Source organism: Centropristis striata, chromosome 11, assembly GCF_030273125.1.
Source record: "Centropristis striata isolate RG_2023a ecotype Rhode Island chromosome 11, C.striata_1.0, whole genome shotgun sequence".
Lineage (NCBI taxonomy): Eukaryota > Metazoa > Chordata > Actinopteri > Perciformes > Serranidae > Centropristis > Centropristis striata.
In genome coordinates this window covers 27,275,303-27,299,407 of record NC_081527.1, presented here as the reverse complement: position 1 = coordinate 27,299,407, position 24,105 = coordinate 27,275,303, and the positions used below count along the sequence as shown (strand labels likewise).

Here is a 24,105-nt window from a genome sequence, read left to right as displayed (position 1 = left end):
ATTAAAATAAAGGCTGGAGAAGGCAGAAAACAGTTAAATGAAAAGCCCACAGCAGGCAATTTACCCCATTCTCAGTTCCCAGTTCTGGCAAGTTCTCAGCTTCCACGAGAAAGGAAAGGCTAATGTCTGTGAATGGCATCTTTTTAAATCTGCCTAAATCACAGCATTTACTGATTTGTTAAACCTGCTTTACTTTAGGCTTGATACTTAGCATGTAATAACTATCACAAAAACGTAACAAAAGTCTGACAAATAAATTGGATACAAATATGAATATAAAACTCAGAAAAGGAGATTTGAAGTCCAGGTTTATATTCATGAAATGCACGTGAAAACTCTGCATAATATTTTCTCCCCTCCCGCCCAAAAGTATGTCGGCCTACCGGGAAAATGCTCGGTATAACAGATTACCAGTCCAGACGTGCAGTAAGATAGGCTAATTAGCAAAAGCTAATAACTAATAACAAAGCTCATAACTCTGTGTATGTATATGCAAATACATACAGAGCATAACTTATTTTAAATAAAATGATGTTACTTCCTTCCTTGTCTGTCACAAACATTGCAAAGTAGCACGTTAAAACAAAATAAAAAAACCTAGCTTACCTCCATTTGAACTGTACTGCTTCTTCTTCTCTCTCAATCGCTCTTCTTCTTCTCCAGCGGTTCATGGGGGCAAGTGGGCTCAACGTGGGCGGAGTTAAACGTTTAACTCCGCCCACGTTGAGCCTCTCCCCGATCTGCGGGCTGCAGCCAAGATGCTGGAGATCTCAAAGCTCAAAGACAACTAAAGATGAAAAGTATAGATCCTTTTTGTTTGTTAAGTTAGTATCTTTGTGAGACTCTTCTATTATTTATCTTATTGCAGTTATTAAGAGATATATTGTTGAAGCTAGATTTTCTAACAGAAGAGTTCATATTTAGAACATTATTTCATATTATTTATTCATTTATTTGAAAAGAGTCTACAAGAGCTATTATTTTGTTACAAGTTTTTACAGATTTCATTTTATTTTATTACAGAAGTTAATTTTGCACCATTGAAGCATAATAAAGCATGTTCATCAACCTCCGAGAAGCCTGTCTGAATTTGTGTCTCGAGGCCGTGCCGATTGTCCTCTTTTTTGGAAATCAAAATATGGTCACCCTATTATAGAATCTTAATCAGTTTAAGCAAATGAAATATATGTAATCAAAGTAATCACAGTTTCTAAATTAACATTAACACACAAACATAATCATTGTATCAAAATCATATTGCCTGATTAATATAAATGCATAGAGATAGATATTACACCCAAGGTTGACCTTCGATAGTGACCTGCGTCACGCACAGAGACAGACACAGAGTCAGACTACAGAGACAGACACCAAGGAGTCAAACAACAGAGAAGCAGAAATCAAGCAATCAAATCATTTAACAAAATATAGAATAATCAATTTATTCTAACAGCCCCATGGCCACTAGGGGGACCACAAGAGCAATTAACAAAAAATATATTTTGTTTAATATTTTGCATGTATGAGTGATGCTTTCTATATAATCAAAGATATATTATTGTACAAAAACACAATTTTATGTCAACAGAGTGCTGCTGCTGACAAGTTCAAGAGACTTAAACGTAAAAGTGTTACCGGTTGTGCCTGCCAAAATAAGAGCTTGTAAAATAAGATACTTTTATTCCAGATCTTTATTAACAACAAAGTCGACCAAGGCATAAGCGAACTAAGCGACTACTTGGGCCCCATGGCCACTAGGGGCCCCCCAAGAGCAATTAACAAAAAAAAATGTGTTTAATATTTTGCATGTGTGAGTGATGCTTTCTATATGATCAAAGATATAGTATTGTACAAAAACACAATTTTATGTCAACAGAGTGCTGCTGCTGCTGTAGGCCTAGTGATTCTTACTGACTCTATTTAATGTCAAAGCTCCGCTGCAGCATGAATGTTGCCTCCTGCCGTGCAGAGCGCACTGCTCATCCAAAGCGCAGGTAGTTAGAGGCAAAACTATGTTGCAAAAAAGGACATATCCTTCAGTAGCAGAGGAAAGAAAGAGGAAGAGGAGAAAAAACGCCAAGATAAAGCTATGTTTGCACGTTTTTGAAGTAAAAAAATAATAAACCAGATGACACTTTTACAGTAAATTTACAAGGCTTTACCATTTGGATTGTTGTGTATATCAACCCCAAGTCATTCTTGTAGATGTGATACATTTTTAGATTAAAAATCATATGTGACACCCTGGACATCATTCATTTATTGGTATTATTAGGGACCGAGCACTAACGGTGCGAGGCCCCTATTGTTATTGGTCTGTCCTTCCCAAAAATGAATCGCTAATTTGGAAGCTTTATCATATTCAAAAACTCACCATATTTGGAATAAACGTCAATCTCACGTGAAATTTACGTATTCTAGTGTTCGCGGGAATGGGCGTGGCAAAATGACTCACTAGCGCCCCCTAAATGTCATTATTTCACACTGGTTTGTCGTAGACACACGAAATTTGGTAAATACGTGTATCATGGGAAGACGCACCAAAAAGTCTGAGGAAGCTATTCTGTAAAACGTACAGGAAGTCGGCCATCTTGGATCGAACATGGCATTTTCCCCATTTCCACCCTGCATACTTAACAAACTCCTCCTACAGATTTTACCCAATTGCCTTCAAACTTGGTCAGTAGCATCACAAGTTGTATAAATCTTTACCAACGGTCACACTATGTGGGCGTGGCATGGCGGCAAAATATTGCATCTCGCCATAAAACACGAGATCGTTATAACTTTTCCATTCTTTGTCCCATCTGCTCCAAACTTCTCATGCTTCATCAGAGTACAGCCCTTAACACTTCTACATAACAATTTTATCATAAAGCCCCGCCCCTTATGCTTTATCCACGCCCCCTTTTATAAAATTAACAAGTTGCATCCTTTAACAAACTCCTCCGATAGATTTCATCCCATGGACTTCAAAGTTGGTCAGTACCATCACAAGGCCTTGGGGAACAAACCTTATCAACAGCTTTACTCACCCTTGCATTTTGTGGGCGTGGCATGGTGGCAAAATATGGCGTCTCGCCGTAACACACGAGACCATATAACTTGACCATACATTGTCCAATCTGTCCCAAATTTCACACACACGTGATTAGGGTCCATCCCGGAACACACCCACGTGTCAATATTGACACACAGTCATAGCGCCCCCTGCTGGCAACAGCAAGTAACTTGTTTTATACTTAGCCCTTGCAGTAGGTTTCACGTAGAGACACGAAATTTGGTACACACATGAATCATGTGGAGACGCACCAAAAAGCCTCTTGGACCCATACCTCAAACCCAACAGGAAGTCTGCCATCTGAGTTATGGTGCATTACTTTTTGAAGTCATAAGTACGATCAAAAGACAAGACAAAAAAACAAAAAAATAGACAAATTAACCCATAAGAACCCATGGTGACCCGTGTAACAAACACTGTAAATCTTTTAGAATCTCCAATATTCAGCTTTATGCTTCACCTTAACTCATTAAATCCATAAGAGACATATACTCAACATCCTGGTGTGGTGGTCATGTGACTGTGACAAGAGGTGACTTCTCCAAAATGTGGCTGTTACTGGAAACAGAAATTTGAAAAAGTGGCTAATTTCAAAAAGCTTATTTTTTGTGACGAGGCTAAGTTTAAACCCATTTAACAATTCTATCAATCTGTTAATAGGGAACGGAACTTATTAAAGTCACAATTTTGATATATGTTATGGAGATGCAAACAAAAAGGCAAATTGTTTGTTTTTATTTGTTTTTATTCATTCCTATTTTGTTACTTAAAAACAAATCTGTAAAATAATTTATTGTTAAACAGCACTATTAATGTCGGAATTTTTATATATGTTGTGGAGATCCAAAGAAAAAGGCACATTTGTGTCTCTGTAAGCAGAAAATGTGTCTAGTTTTTTTAAATTTAAAATAAGAAATATCATAAACATAAATACAATAAACGCCCAATGTAACGTGTACGTCCCATCACAGATCTTTGACATTTTTTGATAGAATTTTTTTTTTTAAACATCATAAATGTGTTCTATGTGGTCCACTTGTTCTGTGGTATATCCCCCATCATTTTCCTTTAAGGATAACTGGGTCTGGGTTCTTATGGGTTAAGTTTTGAATTAGCGTAGGACCATGGGAGTTGTTGTCTTCTCCACCACTGGCGTCATTGTAGTCACTATATCTGAGCAGAGGTGTCCTTCTCTCTTAAACAAATGAACCAGGTGATTAAAACGGGTGAAAAATCTCAATATAGCAATTTCACGCTAAAATACAGTGTTTCTCGTACATTGTTCGGCGGATACAGGACATCCTGGAGAGATGAAAAAACTGACCAAAATCGTAAAAATGTGGCTTAAAACTGGATAGAAATAGAACCCAACTGATACGGGATTTTTTTTTTGTTTCCCGCTGCTGGATTTTCAGCGCCGCCACAAAAAGAAGTTATTGGTAATATCGTGGTGAATTGAAGACTTTCACTTTCACACAGTTAAAACACAACATCATAAGTTTACAGAGTGTTGCGCCAGCGACACTTTTACCACAATAACTAAACGGTTTGCGCTATCGGGAAAATTTGAATGTTTTCTGAAAGCTAAGAAGTTGCTCTTTACAGCCAACATGGTGTCATTACGGTAATTTCACTCGCACTTCTCCTGGAAGCCCACAGAACAGGAACACACACATTCAGCAGTGGAGAAATAGAAACACTGAATTATTTATGAAAAAAGTTGACAAAGACGAAAACGAAGGACATTTTCACTATAATTAGGGCCCGAGCAGGCAACGACCTGCGAAGTCCCTATTGTATTTCTTTTTTTATTGGTGAAATGACGTAACAAACAAGGTGACATGAGAGACAAATACACTACAGCATGTGGACCACAAGTAGAGACAACAGACATACAGCGCAAACAACAACAAAGAAAAACATAAATGATAAATGATTTGCACAGAAGCATCACAAGTGTATATGCGTGTGTGTGTGTGTGTGTGTGTGTGTGTGTGTGTGTGTGTGTGTGTGTGTGGATGAGGGGCAGATGCTACAACATAAATATAAATAGGCCTATATATAACATGGCTCACTTATATGTATAACACAATGAAAATAAATAGGCAAACAGCAAGAAGCGCTAACGCGAGAAGAGAGGGAGGAGGAAAGAAAGAGAGAAAACAAATAAACAAGAATAAATAAAACTAGGCCTGCAAGCAGGACTGAACGGGACCGAGCAGAGTGTGAGACAGTATATCAGTGATATACTGACTCACATAATTAAGTTTCTTTGTGTTTTCAATTAATCAAATAAACATTATTTTCTTATAACTTGAATACATGTGTGGTACATGTGTCTATGAGCTGGTTCATGACAAGGCACATAGGGTACAAGGTGCCCCCAAAGTGCAGCAGAGTGCGTTCACATTTCCCATTTGGCATCAACTCCGGAGTCTCGATATAAAATTTCAATTCTCTTGTGAAAACACTAAAGTTAGGGACGGATTTGGAAAGCTTCATCTTGTGGATGTGCATAGATTTGTTATAAAGCAGACTGTTTTGTTATTAGAATCAAATTTTTAGTTTTAAGCTTAAAAAATGATGGGCTGTCCGGTCTTATCGAGTATGAATTTTTCCATATCCCTCCAAAATATAGATAAAGTGTAAAGATGCCTCTGGCGCATCTCCACAGAAAGTGCACATTTTGCTTACATTAGCAAACCTGGAAATTGATTTATTACATGGGTAAATATTATGCAAAATTTTAAAATGAACCTCTTGGATCTTATTTGAGAGACAGAATGTGAAGGGACACAACGCTCTACGCCAGTTTATTCCCTTCAATTGTGAATCCCAAAATAACTTTTTTGGGATTGTAAAATAAGATACGATTTATCCCGCAGTGGGGAAAAGTCGTCACAGCAGCTAAAGTTAGGTATAAAAAAACAGAATAATGAATATAAAAGTAACACATATACATACTAACAAACCCTATATGTATGAATCACTTAGATATTGTTTTTTCCCATATAAACATTAAAATAAAAAAATAACAAACATGTTTCCTCACTGAAATAAAAAGTACAAATAATAAACCATCGTAGACATTAAAAATGTATTACAATAAAAAAGGGGAGAAAAATTCTAAGTATACATTTTCAGGTTTAAATATTTAATTGTTAGAAAAGTTAAAACATGACCTTACTTTGCTCCCTTTACACATTTGTGACTTACAATGTTTGATCATTTTAGAAATATTTTCAAAAGGACTAAAACTTTAACTGTTGATTAGCTTCTTGAATAATCAATTAATTATAGTGAAAATAGTGGAAAATGATGTCCAATGTTACAATGTAACAGTCCAAACATCAGGATTATTAGAAAGTAAATTAGATTCATAAAATAAATAAAAGAAAAAAAACTCTTTATACGCACCTTTCCATCAATGTAAATATATATTTATCTGTTTCCGCCTAAAATACAAAATAAAACTCTAGATGACTTGGCTAATTGTGAGTATTTCAACATAAAAAAGCCTAAATTAAAATAGTTAAATCCATAAAAACAAAAAGGCCATGTTTAAACCCGCTATCTTGCAGCTATTCTTGTTTAATAGGTCTGTTGCCACACAATAAATAAATAATGTATATTATAAAAAACCTACAATAACTGTCAACCCAGCTACAATGAACAACATCAAATGCAGATTCAGTTGTACTTCCCATAATAAATATATAAAAAAAAAAAATAGTGAATATAGTAATTGAAACATTTAAAATGATCAATACATTTGTAATTAGATACATTCATATCTGTTTATTTCTTTTATTAATACTTTATTGCAAGGCTTCTTACCTTCGCAAACATCAGTCATTTCGTTTTCTTGGCTTCATGGCGGTTACTCTCAATATATTAAAAAAATAAATGTCCTTTGCTCTTATCTTTCCTTTTAAATAAATACCTAACCAATGTTGTACTGGCAAGGGCTCTTTAATCCTCTGGAGTCCATGAAAGCGCCAGCGGATAACTTCATCATGATGTCACGAGTCACGACCTAAAAACAAAGCAACGTTGAGCCCTGTTGTCAACTTCCCTCAAAGGTTCTGGCTTGTAACTCTGTGCTAGTTTTGTTTGATGATGATAGAATCAAATATATTTAATCTAAAAATATAGAACTAGCAGGTATCCTCATTTTTCCTCTATTATGTACTATTTTTTAACCTGTGTTCACATTAAAATTCATCATTGAGCATGATAGTGTTTTGAAAGTAAAAAACAACATTATTTTCTAAATCAGACTTTAGTTTCTTTTGGGGCTAAAATGTTAATCCAGTAAGTCAAAACGAATAAATAATTATCAGGTCATACATTGTGCTGAAAAAAATGATGGTAAACGTTTTTAAGTGGAAAAATTATTTAAATTTGTATTCAAAAATTTGAATAGAAAATAGCCCAAAACTCCAAAGGGTTAAACTCAAAAATGTACTTTATGTACTTTGAATTTCCTTAACTCCTTCCCAGTATGTTGTTAATACTGGGCATGTGTGACATCATAATTCATCTACCTCTGCTAGAATCATCATTACAGAAATGCACTGAATCTACTCACTAAATCTACGCAGGACACATTGCTATGTTATTAATATTATTACTGTTACTGTTATTATTATTATTATTATTATTATTATTATTATTATATATACTGTTGCTGCCATTTCTATAATTACTATATACTGTAATATACTACTATTATTATTATACGGGCCTTACTTATTATTATTATTATTATTATTATTATTACTACTATCATTATATATTACATATCATATTGTTTTATTTTAATCATAATTATTTATAATTATTTTAATTTAAAATTGTTGTTATTTATTATTACCTATGCTATGATATTATATATTATATATTGTACTATTATTATTATTATTATTATTATTATACTGTCTAGTCACTGTCGCATTGTTGCCATCATATCACCAGTATAATTACCATCATCTTGCCAAACTACCATCTGATCTTTTTTTTTTTTACTTCTTAAGTGTCCTTGTTCTATTCTGTGTTTTTTTCTGTTGTTGTTTTTATTTATTTTACCTCAGTATTTTATTCTATTGTATTTTATTGTACTTGAATATCGGACTGCTGTGACAACCGAATTTCCCTTCGGGGATCTATCTATCTATCTATCTATCTATCTATCTATCTATCTATCTATCTATCTATCTATCTATCTATCTATCTATCTGTCTGTCTGTCTGTCTGTCTGTCTGTCTGTCTGTCTATCTATGTTGTGATTCTCCTATCTGCCAGTAGAGGGCAAGCGTTCCCACCGCTCAAATTCGTGACGCCATCACACAGCGACGTGACGTCTCGAGTGCGATGACGTCTTTCTACTAACCAACATGGCGAAAAAACAACGTGGGGAAAAGGCATCTTCGCCAAATACGGCGGATAACGTTAATCAGACAGAATATTTCAGTTTAATGCTGGAGTCCAGTGACGACGAGGCTCCTGAGGAGGTGACCTTTGAAGACTCGAAGGCTGCGGCGTTCCAGAGCATGAAACAAGCGCTGGACACAGCCAGAAGGTACACAACTAACTAGCTTGGTGTGTATGTAGAGACCACCGGACTCCATTCTAAAAGTTCTGTATTTTGGTGTTTTTGTGCTAGTGGACAGAATAAATACATTGTAACGAATAATAAATCACGTTTTATAATATAAATATAATCTATTATCTATCCATCCATCCATTCTCGTCCGCTTATCCAGGGCCGCTGTTACATCCCGACTGGTTTCCACACCAACTGGTTTCCGTACGCGTGCGTGCGTCAACATCCACCGCTGTGGCCCCGCTCTGTCAGCAGATTCGTCACATATTTATAAACATAATACCTGGCGTTTTACGAGTCGCATCTCCTATCTACTGTGGGGAACATCATTGAATAAGTGAACACTACATCACAGCTGCCTGTAAAAAAAAAAGAAATGTATGAAAATAAAATGTTTGCGAGATCGGTAAGAGCTGGATTCGAACTCACATAAGCAAAATCAAGTAGCATATTATCCATTAGCTATATACGTTGATATATATTCATCTTCTCTTAGCCTCCGTGCCTTCAATTACTTATCCTTCAAGTTGCTTACGTCAGTGTCCAGGTAACATTTTGTTTCGGCTGCATCTAAAACAACTGGTTTCCTTGAGCTGAACATAAACAAATACCGAACGTATTTATCACGTTTCTCCCTCTCTCTCTCTCTCACTGCCCGTGTCTCGACCGAGGCCATGTCATATTAACCACTTTATGAGCCACATATGAAACATATTGTGACAAATAAATGCTTTTAAAAAGTGACGATCTAACGCAGACAATCATTCTCAGGTCAAAATACTCAAACTTGTGTGTGTCCGTGTGTCCATGCTTTTCAAATGCACAATGTCCACGCACACGTCTTGTAAATTATGTTCCGACTGTATATCACAATCCGGATGGAGCAGTAAAGTAGCTAATCAACATTTAGCACGGAAAACGAGTTTAAAAGATAGAGTCGAACTCGCCACAGAAAAAAATAAAAAGCTTGTGAGACTGACGCTACACGGTGTAAGCCACTCGGGCTCCTCAATGTTTCTGAGCTTCAATTATATATTCATTAAATTGCTTACATCAGTTATCAGGTAACATTTTGTTTTGGCTCAATCCAAAACAACTGGTTACCTTGAGCTGAACACAGAAAATTACCGAGCATATTTATCAAGTTCCTGCCTCTCTCACTCACTGCCCCTGTCTTGACCGAGGCTACTGTCCAATTAACCACTTTATGAGCCACATATGAAACATATTGTGACATATATAATACTTTTAAAAGTGACGATCTAACTTGCCAATGCTCAGCGCTACTTCTCTGGTCTTGTGTGTAGGTATCTTATGAAAATGTTCTACACACAGAACAAAGGCATGGAGATAATGATTTACAGTCATTGCCCTTTGTGTAGCTATATTATATTTCCTAATATAAGCCTCAAATAAGGTATATAATAATAATAGCAACTTTCTGCCCTTCGTTTAAGTACATAATGCTGATTATTTTTGTTGCGTCTGGAGGGTAGATATTTTTGAGCTTAAAATTCAAAACTCCCTGGACTTTCTGAGGGTCCATAGTTTCTTTTTTTCTGTTTTCAAGGGTTTTTTTTTTGTTTCTAATTGTTCGATTGCTAACGTTAAACTACTTTATTTTAGCAACAGAGCAAAATACATGTCACCTGCTCTATGCTTCTTTTATACTCTCCTGCGCTTAATGTTGACGCACGCACGCGTACGGAAACCAGTTGGTGTGGAAACCAGTAGGGATGTAACACCGGGTCGCGGCAGCAGGCTAAGCAGGGTATTCCAGGCGCCCCTCTCCCCAGCCACAACGTTCAATTTTATAATATAAAAACGAGAACTAACTGAAACTGTATTGTGTGGTTACAAAACTAACTTAAATTATGGTGAAAATGTCCTTCGTTTTTGTCTTTGTCAACTTTTTTCATAGGTAAACATTTTTGGTTGATATTGAATCTATTTCATCTATCTGGTTTTATCATTTAATAAACTTATTGGGGCTGAGATGGATCAGACAAAGGAAGTAAAGGAAACATTTACTGTGACCTTATTGAATCTGGCACCCAACAAATACCCCATTTAAAAAAAACAAAACAAAAAAACACTAAAACTAGTGAAAACTAGCAAAAGTCACTCTAAAAACTAACTGAATTTGAAAACAAAAATTGACAACGAAACTAAAACCAATGAAAAATCCAAAACTATTATAACCTTGCTCAGTTCTCACGTATCTGCCTTTTGGTGTCTTTGTGCAAGTGGCAAAAGTAAATAAGTTTTAATCAATAATTCATCACATATTCTCATGTATTAGTTAACAATTTTGACAGTCACAATAACATTCACTATGAATAAATGTAGAGATGAATAAATTAAATATATATGTAAGTAATACAAATATATGGAAATTCTATATTGTTTAAAATATAGAATATTTAAACGTGGAGTGGACTTCAGTCTACTTCGGCCACTACAGTCCACCACCCCATCAAACCTCAAAATAGAACAGTTAAATACACAATCTCTCACAAATAAATCCTGCCTTATATTTATTTATTTATTTATTAGGATCCCCATTAGCCATCACTCCGTTGTGGGAGTAATGGCTATTCTTCCTGGGGTCCTCAAACAGGACACAATTGAAATACATAGTAAAAGCATACAGAGTAACAATTAAAATCTAGAATCTCTGGCAGTTATTAGAAAAAACTACAATAATAAGTTCAATAATTTACCAAAAAGTAGAATACCAATTACAATTCAAAGAAATTATTAAAAACAGTTTTTAAAACATACAAAATCAATACCTGGCTTATGAAACTGAAAAACAAAAGCTATCAAACACAGCAAAACAAAAACCAAAAACAAAAAGAAGTCAGACCCTATACATTCACCTTTCTAAAGTAATCTTTTTCAGTTTTTTTTAAAACTACTTCTGCTCTCCAGATGGAGTTACCACTGTAGTAACCACTCTGCAACCACTCTATAGAGCGTCATGTATACATGACTGTTCTCCTAAGTGTGTTGGTTCTCAGCAGAGGTAATGTGAATCCGTTGTTTACTGCATGGTTATGTCTGTTATTGGTTGGTACTAGTTGTGAATATAAGCAGTTAGGTTTACCAACTGTATATATATTCTTTAAAAACAAAATGAGACTGCATGTGAGTCTGTCTTTTACCATTAGCCACGATAGTCTATCATGCATTTGTAACACATTCTCCCTTATGGAGCACTGAAGTGCAAGTCGAGCTGCTCTATTTAGAGTTAACTGGAGTTTAGACATTTATTTTTGTGATGCACCAGACCAGACTGTCGAACAATAGTCCAGATGTGAAAGGACTAGAGACTGAGTTACAATTTTTAGAGATGACTTTTCTAAGAGACTAGCACTTTTTTAAATGATGGAAATACCCCTACTCATCCTCGTGACTATACAGGACTGTCTCAGAAAATTAGAATATTGTGATAAAGTTCTTTATTTTCTGTAATGCAATTTAAAAAAACAAAAATGTCATACATTCTGGATTCATTACAAATCAACTGAAATATTGCAAGCCTTTTATTATTTTAATATTGCTGATTATGGCCTTCAGTTTAAGAAAACTCAAAAATCCTATCTCAAATAATATTTACAGAGAATATTTCCTCAGACCAAGTAAAAAAGTAAAAAAAAAAAAGATTTATCACAGCAAAACAAAATCAAACATTTGAAAATGTCCATTAATGCACTCAGTACTTGGTTGGGAATCCTTTTGCACGGATTACTGCATCAATGCGGCGTGGCATGGAGGCAATCAGCCTGTGGCATTGCTGAGGTTTTATGGATGCCCAGGATGCTTCAATAGCGGCCTTTAGCTCATTTGCATTGTTGGGTCTGGTGTCTTTCAGCTTCTTCTTCACAATACCCCACAAATTCTCTATGGGGTTCAGGTCAGGGGAATTGGCAGGCCAATCGAGGACAGTAATGCCATGGTCAGTACACCAGTTACTGGTGGTTTTGGCACTGTGGGCAGGTGCCAGATCATGCTGGAAAATGAAATCATCATCTCCATAGAGCTTTTCAGCAGACGGAAGCATGTAGTGCTCTAAAATCTCTTGGTACACAGCTGCATTTACTCTGGACTTGATGAAACACAGTGGACCAACACCAGCAGCTGACATGGCTCCCCAAACCATCGCTGACTGTGGGAACTTCACACTGGATTTCAAGCAACTTGGATTTTGCTCCTCTCCAGCCTTTCTCCAGACTCTGGCGCCTTGACTTCCAAATGAATTACAAAACTTGCTTTCGTCTGAAAAGAGGACTTTGGACCACTCTGCAACTGTCCAGTGCTTCTTTTCCATAGCCCAAGTCAGACGCTTCTTCCGTTGTCTTGAGTTCAGAAGTGGCTTGACCATGGGAATACGGCTATTGTAGCCCATTTCCCGGACACGTCTGTGAACAGTGGCTTTTGATACCTGGACTCCAGCTTCAGTCCACTGTCTTTGAAGCTCCCCCAAATTCTGGAAGCGACTCTTCTTCACAATGCTGTTAAGGCTGCGGTCATCTCTCTTGGTTGTGCAGCGTTTCCTGCCACATTTCCCCCTTCCAACAGACTTTTTGTGGATGTGCTTTGAAACTGCACTCTGTGAACAGCTTGTTCTTTGAGAAATTTCTTTTTGTGTCTTACCCTCCTGATGGAGGGTGTCAATGATGGTCCTCTGGACAGCAGTCAGATCAGCAGTCTTCCCCATACTTGTGATTTAGTTTACTGAACCAAGCTGAGTGTTTTTCAAGGCTCAGGAAACCCTTGCAGGTGTTTCGAGTTAATTAGACGATTCAAGTGATTAGTTGAATACCCTACTAGTATACTTTTTCATGATATTCTAATATTTTGAGATAGGATATTTGAGTTTTCTTAAGCTGTATGCCATAATCAGCAATATTAAAATAATAAAAGGCTTGCAATATTTCAGTTGATTTGTAATGAATCCAGAATGTATGACATTTTTGTTTTTTTTAATTGCATTACAGAAAATAAAGAACTTTATCACAATATTCTAATTTTCTGAGACAGTCCTGTACTACCAATATGAGATGTCCATAACAATGTTTCGTCTATAGTAACCCGAGCAGTTTAGCTTCCCTGACCTGTTCAATTTCAGTATCGTCTAGGGAGAGAGATAGTTTGTGATTCGACTTTAAGGCATATCTAGAACCTAGCATTAGACATTTGGTTTTAGAACCATTTCATTTCATTTTGTTTTCATTAACCCATTCTGACACCAACATGATTTCCTTTTGAAGTGTATTATTTACCTGCTCTGAGCTTAAGCCTGATGCAAACATGGTGGTGTCATCAGCATAAATCACCATGCCTGCATTCTCTAACATATAAGACATATAATTTATGAAAATTGAGTAAAGGAGCGGTCCGAGGCAACTAACCTGGGGAATACCACATTCAAGTGTAATTAAGTTTGATTTTGAGCCATTAAAAACAACACATTGCTGCCTGTTTGACAGATAGCTTCTGAGCAACTCTGACAGTGTTTCTGAAACCATAGGCACTCAGTTTCTTGATTAATAGGTCAGTCTATAATATCGAACGCAGCACTAAAATCCAGAAGTACTGCACCTACCACCTCTTTTTTATCAATGAGTTGCAACCAGCAGTCTGTTAAAGATGTTAAGCCAGTTGCTGTTGAGTGGCCCGCTCTATACGCATGCTGGAAGTCTGTATTTAAGCTAAAATCATTAAAATACTGTTGTATCTGCTTATAGATAATGCCTTCAAAAAGTTTACCTATTACAGGTAAGATACTAATAGGTCTACTGTTTGGGCCTGCAAAAGGTTCCTTATCGTTCTTCGGGAGAGGCGTTACCTTTGCTATTTTCCAACGTTGGGGTACACATACTCTTTAAAACATAGGTTAAAAATATAGGCTAGAGGCTTGGCCAATGGTGGATGGTAAACTACCATCCAGATCGTCAACCCCACTAGGCTTGTCTGTATTTAAGGAAAGAAGAAGCTTTTTGATTTCATCAGCATTAGTGGCCCTAAATTCAAATTTACATTGTTTGTCCTGCATGATATATTTCCTTATTAAGGCATCCGACAACTCTCCATTCTTCGGCATCATCTGATTTCTGATGATTTGCAATGTCAACAGGTTTTTGTAATAAATTTTCCTTCAACTTCAATAAAAGAAGGTGTTTTACGCCTTCTAGTTGTACCTATTACTTCATTTAATGTTTTCCATAATTTCTTACTATCTCCTTTGTACTCCTGAAGTTTACTCTGATAATAATTTTTCTTCCCCTGTCTATTCATTTTGGTTACAATATTTCTAGATGACCAGTAAACTTGCCAGTCATGTGGATTTCCAGATGCTACAGCTATTGTTTTCAGTCTGTCTCTTTCTTTCATGGAGTTTTTAAGTTCATGATCAAGCCAGGGTGTTCTAATGTTCTTCACAGACATTTTCTTCATAGGAGCATGTTTGTTACAGGCATCCATAAATAAGTCCATAAACTTGCATAATGCGGCCTCTGCATTCTTAACATCCAGCACTGAACTCCACATGATTTTGGATATATCTTTAATAAATTCATCTTCTGAAAAAGACTTATACATTCTCTTAAAGATTATTTTATGCCCCACTTTGGGAACTTTTGTTCCAAAGTAAGTGCTACTATATTGTGGTCACTGAAGCCCATTGCTTTAGATATAATTTTAGAACATTTCTCAGGAGCATTTGTAAAACAGTGATCAATACACTTTGATGAGACCGCCCCTGCATTGTTGATGCTGATTCTCGTTGGTATATTAACCACTTGAGTTAAGTAACATACAGAAGCCACATCTATGTTAAAGTCACCAAAACAGTAGATTTCATTATTTGTATCAGCTACATTTTGCAACATTGTACATACATCATCTAAGTAAACCATACTGGAGCCAGGAGGCCTATAGCGGCAACAGATTAACAGTGGACTAGAATGTGGAATGTGTACCTGTAGCCACAGGGCCTCCACCCCAGTCATCCTCAGGTCCTTCCTCACTCTAACAGGGATGTGACTCTGGATGTATACGTGCCACCACCGTATTTGTCTCTGTCTTGTCTAAAAATGTGATAACCTTGGATGAGTCAATAAGTGATACACTTTTAAATATACAAGTGTGTCTCAGACATGGCCATCATATGTATATTATTTTCCTGCATAATAGAGCTCAACTCCTCAACTTTATTCTTTAAGCTACAAATGTTCAAGTGTGCAAGTCTTAAACCCTTTTTTGGTAGTTTAAGCATATTTGTAAAGAAAAATAGATATCATACATATCCGTATAACCTTAAACCAGCCTTTGCTGGGAGTTTCTCTGTTACAATAGTTCAATTAAAATCCTCCAAGCTTCTAATGCATAATACTTTAGCCTGTTCTGGATTTCCATTCAATTTGACAAATACCTTACAATTGTGGGTCCACGTAGACTGCACCTTTCCCTGTTTCCTCAGGAATCTCTTTTTTTGCAATTTCAGCATTTCTTTTAATGAGATGTTCATTCAGATATACATCAGTGCCCTTTAGCTTTCTGTCCTGTTTGAGTAGGTGAAGCTTTTTCTTTCTATTGGCAAATCTGATAATGATGACATGATTTGCTGCTCTACCTGTCTTATAACCTGCAGGAATTGTGTGACATGCTTCTATGTCATATGCTTAGGCCTGGTGGTGAAAGCTGCTTAGGCCTGGTGGTGGATGCTGCTGAGGCTTGGTTGAAGCTGCTGAGGCTTGGTTGAAGCTGCTGAGGCTTGGTTGAAGCTGCTGAGGCCTGGTGGTGGAAGCTGCTGAGGCCTGGTGGTGGAAGCTGCTGAGGCCTGGTGGTGGAAGCTGCTGAGGCCTGGTGGTTGAAGCTGCTGAGGCCTGGTGGTGGAAGCTGCTGAGGCCTGGTGGTGGAAGCTGCTGAGGCCTGGTGGTGGAAGCTGCTGAGGCCTGGTGGTGGAAGCAGCTGAGGCCTGGTGGTGGAAGCTGCTGAGGCCTGGTGGTGGCTACAGCTAAAGCTGTTGGCTAGTCTGCTACCAGGGATGACAGGCCAAGTTCCTATCCATCAAATATCACCTTTAGACTTCACAATCCACAGCCATAGATCGTCAAGCGCCACTTCTCTTCAACCAGCAGTGAAATAAGAGAAGAATTTTGACCCTTTTACATAACCACATCTTGGACAAGAACATTAATGTAATGTGCCTTACCTGGCATCAGCCAGAGGCCTAGTTTGCATTGAATGAAGCCTGTCACCCTGGATACAATTATTTTGAGAGAGTCCGACGCACTGGTCGGGGTGGCGGCCTAGCTGTCATTTACCGCAGTGACCTGAAACTGTCCCCCCTATCTCTGCCTGAAACATCCACTTTTGAATGCCTTACATTCAAATCCAAACCCCCTTTCCCCGTGACTGTTCTACTCATCTACCGGCCACCCAAACCAAACCCAGTCTTCATCCCAGAGATCAATGAACTTCTCACTACACTATGTACCACTTCTGCACATACCATCATACTCGGAGATTTGAACATTCATATTGACACCCCCGCCTGTCACCCTGCAGCTGGATTTTTACAGTTACTGGACTGTCTTAACCTTACACAGCATGTTGATGTTCCCACACACAACAAAGGGCACACACTGGACCTGGTCATCACTGACTCTGTCCCCATCACAAATCTGTCGGTGTACGATATGTGTCAGATCACAAAACCATTTCACTGGAGTTAAAACTGTCTCACCACATCAAACCAAAATGCCAAATTTATTTTAGGAACCTGAAAAGCATCAACCCAGACACCATGACTTCAGACCTCTATCACATCCCCAGATGAATCAGTTGATTTCTACAATCACACACTAAGCAGTATCCTGGACCTCCACGCCCCTGTTAAAACACGAACAGTCACGGACAACCCCCTGGTTTACCTCAGAGCTACGGACCATGAAAACAGCTGGGCGTGTACTTGAGCGGCGCACTGCAAAATCTGGACTCACTGTTCATAAAGAGGCCTATCGACAACATCTAAAGGCCTATTCAAAGTCACTCACAAAAGCATGTTCACAGTTCTATTCTAACATCATAAACAAAAACCCTGGAAACTCAAAACAGCTTTTCTCCACCATAAATCATCTCCTCAAGCCACAGACCCTTTCACACACCGATAACACAGAAGAGCAGTGCCACAGCTTTATCACCTTCTTCAGGACAAAAGTCAACACCATCCGCTCTCTTCTCTCCAGCTCCCCTGCTCTGTCTGTCCCTACTCCCGACCCACGGCCTGGGACTCTCCAGCCTCTCTGCTACTTCCCCGACATCTCTGAGCAGGAGGTTGAGGAAATCATCCGCAGGATGAAACCTTCCACCTGTGCCCTGGACCCTTTTCCTACAGCCCCTCGAAAAATTCCAGTCCGGTTTCCTACAGCCCCTCGAAAAATTCCAATCCGGTTTCCGTCAAGCCCACAGCACTGAAACAGCTCTGGTCAGAGTCACCAATGACCTGCTCATGGCAGCTGACACTGGCTCACCATCACTCCTCATCCTCCTGGATCTGTCTGCGGCTTTTGACACAGTCGACCACAACATCCTCCTTCAGCGCCTCCATCACACCATCTGACTCCGCCCTGAGCTGGTTCTAGTCCTACCTGGCTGGAGAACAGAATATGTCTCCCTGGGAGGGGAAAGTCAGAGACACAGACTGTCACCTGTGGGGACCTCAAGGGTCGGTTCTCGGCCCCACCCTGTTCACCCTCTACACTCTAACCCCTTGGCTGCATCATAAACCAGCATGGAATATCATTCCACTGCTACGCTGACGACACACAACTATATGTAAAAACTGATCCATCACTATCATCATCTTCATCAACACTGAGCAGATAAAGGCGTGGATGGCAAAAAACTTTCTACAACTAAATAGCTCAAAAACAGAAGCTATCCTAGTTGGCACACCACACCAGGTCCGGTCTTCTCCCATAACACACATCACCTTCTCTGGTCAGAACATCCCCCTGTCATCTACAGTCACCAACCTGGGTGTAAAATTTGACACTCACCTCACCTTTGACACCCACATTAAACATCTCTGCAAGACCTCCTTCTACCACCTCCGGAACATTGCCAAACTCCGCCTCACACTCAGTCTGTCAGATGCAGAACAACTGGTCCACGCCTTTGTCTCCTCAAGGTTGGACTACTGTAACGCACTCCTCATCGGGACCCCTAGCAAGAGCCTAAAAAACTGTAATATATCCAGAACATCGCTGCTAGGGTCCTGATGAGGGTGCATAAATATGACCATATCACACTCATTCTTAACTCACTCCACTGGCTTCCTGTTTCATCCAGGATCAACTATAAAATCAGTGCATCCATGGAAATGCCCCACTCTACCTCAAAGAACTCCTCACACCACAAACCTCCTCACGTAACCTCCACTCCTGGAAACAAACACACCCCAGGACTAAGCTCCATACAATGGGCGATCGGGCCTTCTGCTCAGCCGCCCCCCACCTGTGGAATTCCCTCCGAGACCACCTGAGGGCTCCACAAACAACAGACTCTTTTAAAAAACCTTTCTTTTTAGAAAAGCCTTTTATTAAATGCATCATTGTGCTTTGGCCTTTTAACCTGTTTTTAATCTTTTTGTACTCTGTAGCACCTTGGGATTGCTTCTAACAATGAAAAGTGCTTTACAAATAAAATGTAGTATTATTATTATTATTATTATTAACAATAATAATGAATTATCACATATTCTCATTTATTCAGTAGCAACTTTGACATTGGCGCCAACATTCAGTACACAGCAGAAATGCTGTTTTTTATTGAGGGGCTGTTTTTGGACTGTATTAGTACCAATATGAAGAGTGCTTACTCATACTGTATGCCAACATTTGCATCGTTTACTTTTGCGTGTTAGCTAAATTCACCATATCTTACAGTTGGTTTTGTGCTAGCGTTTGTCACAACATGTTATGTGTCTGCAGGGAAAAGGAACTGCTGAAAGAGAAGAGAAGGAAGAGACAGGAACTGTTTCAGGAACAGAAGGTGTGTGTGTGTGTGTGTGTGTGTGTTTGTGTGTTTAAAAATATCTAAAACATTGTGAAACCTTTTCATAGATGATAATTTAGCATGGCTTTCTTTGTCTAAATGTGACTTTTAGTAACCATCTGATTAGATAAAACTAATATCAGACTTATACATCAATACAACAGCCAAATGTAGCTTTCCGTTTAACAATAAGAGTTATTGATAATTGATCAGCTATTTAAATTAAACCAAAACTATTTTAATAAGCTGTTTTTCTGTGATCCCAGCTTCTAAAATGTGAATGTTAACTGGTTTCTTCACTCCTCTGTGACAATAAACTGAATATCTTTTGAATTATGGACAAAAAAAACCTATGAAGATTTTGTCTGAGGCTTTGGGAAACACTAATCAACATTTTTCACTTTTTTTGCATTTTATAAACCAAGTAACTAATCAGTTAATCAAGAAATAATTGATTAGATTCATCAAACAATTAATATAATTAAATAAGCTCCCTTTATTCTGCTGTCTTTCATAGAAAAGAAAACTTTTACCAGCTGACGTGTTGGAGGAAATCGACTCAGTTCCTTCAAAGTAAGTCAAGTGAATAATTCTGTAGCATTTTCATTCATTCTTTTTTTCGAATGTCTCTCCACTCAGTGAACTCAAAAAATCTCCTTTATTTTACAGGAAGCAGAAACAGTCTGACGAAGGTGAGGAAGCCTCATACAGTCAACATTCAGCTCAGTACGGCAGCAGGAACACAGTCACAACTTATGTTTTCTTTTTTTCATCCAGTTGAGGAGGAGGAGCAGCAGGAGGACGATGGGGAAGAAGATAAGACTAGGAAGAAGAGAAAGAGGAGAGGGAAGCAAGCACATGCCCGAAAGTATGAAAACACACTTTTTCACGAGAGTTTGATCTGAATCTAGGAGCTTCAACCCATTTAGGCCTAAAACGCACCTACTAAATAGTCGATTTTTTTAGCCTCTGTAGCAGGTAGAAATGAAATTCAAAAAGTATTTGAGAGCTTATATCTGAGCTCCCTCCGCTATAGTCGTCTTACGCCATGATTTCAAAGTTCTGGAAAAGTCCCATGTTGCATTGCGACACTCCCACGTGTATTCTGATGCATTTCATTGGCCAAGAGACTGAAAATAGGTGGAAAAAAACTACAAATACTACAAAACTACGTATCTGCTTTCCTGGCTTTAATGGTAGAATAACACAACAGCGCCCCCGGTTTTAATGGTAGAAATACGGTAATGCTTTCCCGGCTTAAATGGGTTCACCCTCACCAGGCAGATTTTAACTCGCTGGTTTCTGTTTCTCAGTCTGAAAGGAAACTACACGGTGACAACAGTGAAGGAGGGAGCGGCTGTGTCCTTCCAGCAGCAGGCGGCCCAGGATTTCCTCCAGTCCAGACTGTACGGACCGGGAAGCTGCAGGACTACAAGTAAGAGACGGCATTTAAAATGCAGCTGAGTGGTGACGGTGGAAATCGGGTCATTTAGAGCAGCTAAATCATGAACAACAAACATAACTTTAAATAATGGCTGCACAGTCAATCAAATTTTAATCGTGATCACGATTTTGGCCACCACGATTAAATTAACCTGATCGTCTGTGATATTTCCATTTTAAAATGCGGCTCTCCTGCATATCTAATCAAGCTCTTTCTACACCAGTAGTCCACCAACCACCAGTGGGCGAGGCCGTTTTTCTCCCCTGAAAAAAGCCTGGTTGCTGATTGGCTAGAATGCTAAGCAGGATGTGACGTAGTACTGGACGCCACAACAACACGCGCCATTTGTAAAAGCCGGTGAAGCAGTGTTGCTAACTTAACGACTTTGTTGCTAAATTTAGCGACTTGAGACAAATCCAGAGACATTTTCTGGTGTTATTGGAGACTTTTGGAGACTCGCTCAAGCAGTCTCTCCCAGCTGCAGAGCCAGAGGGGATTTTAACCCCCCCTTAGCGTCCAGTCTGCAAATTGCTAACAGTTAGCTCTGTAGCAGTACAGTGTGTATGTGCTGCTGCTACAGGAGGTGTTCACGTATGTTTGTTTACAACAAGCACCAGACACTCTGTACACACACTAAAAACTGTTCCTATTGTTTGTTTAAAAGTAGTGCAATAAAATACAGATGTTTTCTTTAACATGATGAATAATTTTGATTATTAGTCTTGATTACAATATTGATCAAAATAATCATGATTATCATTTTGGCCATAATCGTGCAGTCCTACTTTAAATGCATCAAATAATCTTGTTTTAATGTCATTTAACTCTGTGCAAACTACACTCTTTGGCAGAAGTCTGCAAAGACGAGGATCTGTCTCAATTTGAGCTTTACTACAGTGACGTCCCGTCTCCTCCCGCTGAGGTGCACTCTCTCCTGGGACATTCATGGTCACAGTCTTGTCATTGACACATCGTTCCCGCTGAATGGTTTCAACCTTTATGTCCTTTTGTTTACAGGTAACGAGCTGCTCTCTCTCCAGAACAAGAAGGGGATGAATAAAAGTGCAGCGGTGCAGTTTGTCAAGAAAGACTGGGGTATGTTTTTTGCCAAGTAGCAAATTTTATCAGGTCAATACACTTGTCACTCTCAGCAGTTGCCATCCTTACTACCAGATCTGTACCCAAAACCTGATTGTTCTAATTCTTGTTAGTGTTTACAATGTTAATAAAATCAAATGAATGTACATTTACGCCGTAGTAATCTAATAAAGGTAATTACCGTTTTTTTTAATGACATTCTTTAACAAAATGTTTTGTAATGTATTTTTTATCTAAAGTTTAGACAGTCATTTTAAAATGGAAATATCGCCAACGATCAGGTTAATTTAATCGTGGCGGCCAAAATGGTGATCACGATTAAAATGAGATTAATTGTGCAGCCCTAAGTCGCAGTATGAATATGGGCCCAGTGCTGGCCGGTCTCTAACCTTGTCTCTTCTGTCTCGTCCTGCAGCCAGTAAAGAAAAAGCCAAATCTGAGAAGTTGAAGAAGAGGTGGCTCCACAAGCAGCAGATTCCTTCCTGCTGACCTACTACAAGAACCTCGACCCGGGCCAGTGTGAAAAACGTTCGATGCACAGACTCTGCTGCTCCTTCTGCCACTGAACGTAAACAGACACTGGTCACAGGAGGAAGAGGCGCTTTCGGGACACGGCAGCAGCCAGAACTCCTCAGGACGTCAAATGTGCAGCAGCAGCAGATTACGTTCGAGCCCTTCCCACCACTTCAACAACATAAATGGGGTTCTCATAATTTGAACTTTTTGTTCCTTTATGAATTCAACATACTTTTTCTCGCCAGTTTCTTAAAGAGGACAACATGTAAAGATACAGTTTTTAGTTTAAGGTTGTCTGTAACCTTCTACTCAGATGAAGCGACCTTTGTTTTTTGTAAAATCACAACCTTGTTTTATCTGTATCTTTTAAATATTTTTTTCAAGCCTTAGATGCAGCTCAGAAAACTATAAAAATCTATAGAACAGGCATCTACTTTTGTCTTCAAACTACTGAGGTTTCTGCTGGAAAAACAATTCCATAATGTTATTAGGTGACTATTTTTGCTGCAGTTCTTTGTGATGAGATTTAGTTTACATACCTGAATACGTTAATTTGGGAAGCAGAAATAGTGTGATGGAAATGTATTCTTCCTGAATTTGCATCAGTTAGGGGGGGAAAAAAAACATGATTTCAAGTCTGTTTCAGTCGTGTTTCCTAAAACAATGATTAGTTCTTCTGGTATAAAGCACACCAATTTGTGTTTTTATCCAACTGCAGAGACAATTTTTGAGCAGATATTGATAATGAAATCGTTTTGGGGACTTTAGATTGATCCTAAGCATTTTGGAGACTGGTTTGGTTTAAACCTTTGATAGACTTATGAATCGAGAAAATAAAGTTAAGTTGCAGCACTGGATATAAGACTAGACCTTTTTTTAGTACTGAACAGAAAGTCGCTAGTGATTTTCCCTTCATAACATCTGATTGTTTCATTTGAATAAAAGGTGAGGGTAAAAACCAACAAACTGATTCACTTGAACTCCTTTTTTGATTCCATTATCATTTCACCCCTCAGATAAATCCAGAACCATTTGAGACAAATGTTTGGTTAATGTTAGACAAATAAAAATCAGTTTTGCTTAAAACATTAGCATGTTTATTCCAATTTGGGCTATGCAAACTTCTGATGAGCATTTTTCACCATTTTATTACATTATAGAATGTAATAGACGTAGCCCGACAGTTTGTTCAGTCAGTTATTTAAAGGCCATTCAATGACTTTTCCTTCGTATGAATAATCACTATAAATAAATGTGTATGTAAATACAAAAAATATGGAAATTCTATATTTTACATTTATTGCGTTAGGTATT

The 24,105-nt window shown here is 38.2% G+C and overlaps 1 protein-coding gene across 1 annotated transcript; it reads left to right on the top strand.

Moving 5' to 3' along the window:
* The first annotated feature begins 8,411 nt into the window (after positions 1-8,411).
* On the top strand, positions 8,412-23,757 carry nol7 (nucleolar protein 7). The gene is made up of 8 exons (XM_059343805.1): positions 8,412-8,642; positions 19,670-19,730; positions 20,251-20,306; positions 20,403-20,425; positions 20,511-20,601; positions 21,047-21,168; positions 22,195-22,272; positions 22,691-23,757. The coding sequence occupies exons 1-8, from the start codon at positions 8,458-8,460 to the stop codon at positions 22,762-22,764; spliced, it is 690 nt and encodes a 229-aa protein (XP_059199788.1). The 5' UTR covers positions 8,412-8,457; the 3' UTR covers positions 22,765-23,757.
* The last annotated feature ends 348 nt before the right edge of the window (positions 23,758-24,105 follow it).